The sequence below is a fragment of the Perca fluviatilis genome, chromosome 9, assembly GCF_010015445.1.
Source record: "Perca fluviatilis chromosome 9, GENO_Pfluv_1.0, whole genome shotgun sequence".
NCBI lineage: Eukaryota > Metazoa > Chordata > Actinopteri > Perciformes > Percidae > Perca > Perca fluviatilis.
Window position 1 is genome coordinate 13,994,516 of NC_053120.1, and position 6,064 is coordinate 14,000,579.

At 40.3% G+C, this 6,064-nt stretch overlaps 1 protein-coding gene across 1 annotated transcript; it reads left to right on the plus strand.

Annotated features, from left to right (window-relative positions):
• The first annotated feature begins 979 nt into the window (after window positions 1-979).
• Window positions 980-5,439, plus strand: ptgs2b (prostaglandin-endoperoxide synthase 2b). The gene is made up of 10 exons (XM_039811906.1): window positions 980-1,120; window positions 1,381-1,497; window positions 1,598-1,741; window positions 1,877-2,020; window positions 2,385-2,566; window positions 2,673-2,756; window positions 2,849-3,095; window positions 3,617-3,903; window positions 3,996-4,143; window positions 4,779-5,439. Exons 1-10 carry the CDS (start codon window positions 1,060-1,062, stop codon window positions 5,189-5,191), a joined length of 1,827 nt encoding a protein of 608 aa, XP_039667840.1. The 5' UTR covers window positions 980-1,059; the 3' UTR covers window positions 5,192-5,439.
• The last annotated feature ends 625 nt before the right edge of the window (window positions 5,440-6,064 follow it).

A 6,064-nucleotide genomic window follows, 5' to 3' on the forward strand; every position in this document is an offset into this window, starting at 1 on the left:
TGCCCAACGACGTCCGCATGAGGGCGCGTAAAGACTTACTGTGTTGCGAGAATAAACATTTGCTCAGAACATGACACAGGGGGACACTAATGTTAATATTAGTAAAATATTCCCTTTTGGATCAGTCAGCTGCTGGTCATTCCCAATGTTTTAAGCCAAACATTGTTTAGAAGACCCTTTGACACAATTTTAATTAAATTAGCCTCTTTCTTCGTGCAGTATATATTGCAAATGTTCTCAAGAAGCACTGTTATAGTATGCTATTATTTTATCATTTTAAGTAGCCTAATAATTAATTAAGACAATAAAAAGAGAGAAAGCTCTGTCTGGACGTGATGCCAACAGAGACCCGTGGCTCTGCAGATTTCATACAGGCTGTCAAGTAAATTTAATCATAGGTTATTCATTTTATTATCTCATCTCTTAGAGAAAACACATTAGCAGGTAATCAAAATGTACAAATACATTATATGTCTTTATTTCCATATTTTCTCCATGATTTAGACAGATTTCGTTTGTTACATGATGATTATGTTGCATTATCTTGAATTAGAGTCATCATCCTGTGGAAATGTGGTCTATATAATTAGGATATTCGGGGGAAATGTATATTTTATATGGCAAAAGTGGCCGCTTTCTGTAGTAATAATTAAAATGTAAAAAGATAATAAATTACACTTGTCGTGGAAAGAAATACAGCATCACTGAAAGTTAGAACTTTTCAGACTTTTTGTTATAAATTAGTTTTTACTAACAAAATAATTCCATTGAAAAAAAAGTAAAAGGAAGTGCCAGTAAAATCATCTTCGTGACAAAAACACCAATCTTGAAAACATCAGAAAACCAGAATAATTGAGAAAGAAAGAAGATTCCGCACACAGCCACGTCTGTATCATTCATTAAAACGGAGGACGATGAATGGCCGCATGACGTCACCGTTCTCAGTATATAAAGGTGCTCCCTGAGCAGGTTTGGACATTCAAACTTTCAGCGACATCACAGCGTAGGAAAGGAGAGAGAAGGATAGAACGAGATCCGACGAAGTCTTTGGAGTAGGCTATGAAGACGCTCACGTTTGCGGGTTTGCTCTTGGCGCTGGGGTTTCTTGTCTGCGAAGGGGGTAAGTAAACAGAAAATTAGATAAGTTGGCGCTCTTAAAAGTTCGGTTTTAGATGTCATAAGTTTTGTATTTCCTTTTTGATTTTTTTTTTTTTTAATCTTTTTTGTATCTTTATATTAGACATTAAAAACCACGTTCATATAAATCGTAACGAATATTGTAGTGTTTTTTGATCATTTATATTTTGAGGCTTTTCTCACAGACTTGTGTTTGGCATCTAAAGTGAATTGTCAGTAACCGCAAAACATCGTCTGTCACAGGTAATCCATGTTGCTCGGAGCCATGCCAGAACAGAGGAGTTTGCACAGCTCTTGGAACAGATAATTACGAGTGTGATTGCACACGCACAGGATATCAGGGACACAACTGCACAACACGTAAGTATGAATGGCACACTTGAGGTGATTGTAAAATGTTGATATATTTTGTTGTTGTCATTTGATCATTAATTCACATTTCCCCTCCTGGCTTGTACAGCTGAATTCCTCACCTGGGTGAAAATATCACTGAAGCCATCGCCCAACACTATCCACTATCTTCTCACCCACTTCAAGGGCTTCTGGAACATCATCAACAACATCTCATTTCTCAGGGATGCCATCATGAGATATGTGCTGACATGTGAGTGTCTCTAGCTGAAGGCAAAATGAGAGGATGGATTGGCTTCACAACACATTGAATAATTTGCATAGCAGCTCGTAGAAAAGCATTTGTGGCATTTATACTAATACTGAAATGCTTTTTTTCTCTCTCTAGCTCGATCCCATTTGATCGATAGTCCTCCAACTTACAATGCGGATTATGGTTACAAAAGTTGGGAAGCTTATTCCAACCTTTCCTACTATACGCGCACCCTCCCCCCTGTGCCAGAGGATTGCCCAACCCCTTTGGGAGTAGCAGGTGAGTTATACTCTCTCTGCCATTGGAGAACCAGTTTTCTCAGATTCTTGAATACTTTTACAACAAAGGAAGTGCACACATTAATATGATGATGATGATGATGATGATCCGCTGGATTGACTGAGTGAAAATATGCCAAGGGAGCACAGAAAGACCTGCCCCAGCAAGTCAAAACTAAACCACATTGAATGTGTCTCAGGAATTGTAATTGTAATGACAGTTAACTTTAGTTATAGCTTTTCCTACAAGTAAATCTATCACATTTCAATCACTTTAACGTGTTTTATCCAAACTAAATTGGCTTGGTTCTGTGGTATAGTGTTGTACTGTATGCTTACTGTTATGTCCTTAATTTTTTCCCCAGGTAAAAAAGAGCTACCTGATGCTAAGCTGTTGGCTGAGAAGCTTCTAATGAGAAGACAGTTTATCCCGGACCCACAGGGCACCAGCCTGATGTTTGCATTCTTTGCACAGCATTTCACTCACCAGTTCTTCAAATCTGATATGAAGAAAGGGCCTGCTTTTACCTTAGCTAAAGGTCACGGGGTAAGCACAGCAGATTTCAAGCCTCATCAGATTTTAGTCACGAAAGAGAGATAAAGAGATTTGTGAATAAATAACTTGTATTAATGGTTTTTGTTATTGCTTTCAGGTGGACCTCAACCACATTTATGGAAACGACCTGGAGAGGCAACACAAGCTCAGACTCTTTCAGGATGGCAAGCTTAAGTATCAGGTATGAGAAGAGAGAGAAGTAGTTCAAACACCAAAATGCTTCAGACCACCCAAGTGTCTAACAGTTGCTTCCTCTCTTGTGTAACTCTGCAGATCTTGGATGGAGAGGTATACCCCCCAACAGTAAAGGAAGTGGGCGCTGACATGCACTACCCTCCTCATGTTCCCGACTCTCACCGCTTCGCTGTGGGCCATGAGGCATTCGGCCTGGTCCCTGGTCTGATGATGTACGCAACCATCTGGCTACGGGAACATAACCGGGTGTGTGGTGTGTTGAAGGAGGTCCACCCGGACTGGGACGACGAGAGGCTCTTCCAGACCACACGGCTCATTCTAATTGGTGAGTTTATGCACAAAAGTTTTAAAAGCATTTGCTGTAACGTAGCAGGGAAAATAAAGTCAAAACCATAACAAAGACATGTGATACACTTGTCATAGGGTTAATGTAGTGACTGTGTAACTTGTGAAAAGAGGAAGTTGTACTTTGTTTTGTTAATCACAAACCAGCAACCCTGTTTTACACAGTAGAGCATTTGAGGAAATGTTTAGTTTTAAACATTTGAGGAAATGTTTAGTTTTAAACAGTTGTATAAAATACCCTCCTGGAATAAAAATGTGTGTCTAATATGGATTTTCCACAAAAAAAGTCCCTGTTTCCTAGTTAAAAATTCATAAAACTACAGCTACTTCTTCTCCCACATTGACAAATACAGGATCTATGAATGTGCAAATATTTTTATTCAAAAGTTTAACTGCTGGACAAGATGTCTCATTATTCAATGAACAGTCATTTTTAAGTGGAGGGCCTTAAGCATCTCTAATATCTGCATTATATAAAATATTTAATCTTCTGTTGTGTAGGAGAGACCATCAAGATTGTGATTGAGGACTATGTGCAGCACCTGAGTGGCTATCACTTCAAGCTCAAGTTTGACCCCGAGCTGCTGTTCAACCAGCGCTTCCAGTACCAGAACCGCATTGCATCCGAGTTCAACACCCTGTACCACTGGCACCCCCTGATGCCTGATACTTTCCACATTGAGGAGAAAGATTACAGCTATAAACAGTTTGTCTTCAACACCTCCATAGTGACCGAGCACGGCATCAGCAGCCTTGTGGAGTCGTTTACCAATCAGATTGCTGGACGGGTAAGAACTGTTTGAGTAGCATTTGGATTCAGATTGTAACACCACTGTTGCTTCGAAGTTGGTTAACTGACTTTCCATTCATTTTTGTATAGGTTGCCGGTGGTCGAAATGTCCCAGGACCTATCGTGTACGTGGCCATTAAGTCCATTGAAAACAGCAGACAAATGCGCTACCAGTCTCTGAACGCCTACAGGAAACGATTCTCCATGAAGCCCTACAGCTCTTTTGAAGACATGACAGGTGAGACAGAGTCACCAAGCCTAATACTTGCAGGTGGAAAGGATGGCGTCAGAAGATTAGTGAAGAAGTTATTATCAATATAGTGAAAGAAAACTACTAGTGAAAATTATTGCTGCATTGTCATGAACTGATTGCAGGAATTAAATGCGAGCTTGTACAAAACGCCACGCTACAGATCAAAATTTATAAATAGATTACTTATTATTAAAGAAATGGCGTGGACTCAGTTTTAGTCCCCATCAGCTTTGGTGGTTAGGAATTTATTTCCGTGACTCTAAGAACCAGATGTCCATTTCTTCTTGAGATAATGTAAGCAGATTGTCATCACAGAGAGCATGACATAAACAGACGAGAGAGGCCTCCTGCTTCAGATGAGATTTAAATTCCATAAGGAAAGAGGATTTAATGTTTTTTAATAAAAAACCAAGTGTGATGTATGAGGAGAGAAATATATCAGTGTGTGCTTGTATTAGAGACAAGAAGAAAGAAGTAAAAATGAGGGGAGATCATTATTTAGTCAAAACACTGAGCTCATATTTAGAGTAGCAGCAAGCTTTGCAGCTGCTGAGCAAGTGAGAGAAGAGAAGTCAGATTAAGCTGCTAACTAAAACGATGTCCTCCTTTGTGTTACTCAGGCGAGAAAGAAATGGCCGCAGTGCTTGAGGAGATGTACGGACATGTCGATGCTGTGGAGCTCTACCCGGGTCTGTTGGTGGAGAAACCCAGGTCTAACGCCATCTTTGGGGAGACCATGGTGGAGATGGGGGCTCCTTTCTCCCTCAAGGGCCTAATGGGAAACCCCATCTGTTCCCCGGAGTACTGGAAGCCGAGCACATTCGGAGGCAGCGTGGGCTTCGACATCATCAACACCGCCTCCCTGCAGAGGCTCGTCTGCAATAATGTCCGGGGCCCCTGTCCCGTGGCATCCTTTCATGTGCCCGACGTTAAAGACACGGGGTCCATGATCATCAACTCAAGCACATCCCACTCACGTGGTAGTGATATCAACCCCACAGTCATTTTGAAAAAAAGGACTACTGAGCTCTGAGCTTTTTTATTTTATAAGGTTATTTTTTTTATGTATGTATTTATTTATTATTTATTATTTATTGTATTCTATTTATAAAATAACTGACATTGTTATGTAATTTTGTATGGACTGTATGATCATGAAAAAAGTGTGTGGCTGTGTTTATTTATTGAAAGATTGTTTTATAAGTTATTGTTTGTTTTGTTCTCAATACCTGTCGACTGTATGGTTTACAATAAATGGACATGAAACACATTTCTCAGAAATCAGCTGATGTTGTCATTTTCACTTCTGATTGTGCTCTTATATAAACTCTGATTGATGCTACGGGAGCAAACAAGTGCTTAAAGTTGGCCAATTTTCCATGGCGAGAGAGAGAGAGCAGCGGGGGTCGAGCAAGCTAGAGTGTGAATGAAGAGAGGGATTGACCAAAAAAGCAGTGAATCAGAGGAATAAAATGTTAATTTCTAAATGTTTAACAGCGGTTACAGTCTAGCACAAATTAACACACCCACACCTCCACGGGAAGGTGCCACATTGCAGGATTTTGTGCAAACGCAGAGCTTTATCCTGTCGGTCAAACTTGTAGGCCTATTAGACGCCAAGGGGGAAAGCAACGGTTGGGAATGAGAACAGGCTGCACAATCTGCATGCTGTTATTGGCTCAGGGTTACACACCAATGTGGGGCCCAAAGGCTCTTTGCTGACACCAATAAAGGTCCTTACCTTGCATGGCAGTTGGATTCTCGTGATATTATGAGATCACGTGAGAATCGCTGGATCAACTTAGGAACTGTTTGGTGATTCTTTTTCTTATACATTGACAACATTTGTATTGAATCTACTGATGTATATTTTCTTTCCCCTACGATAGTTTTGTATGTTGTTGTG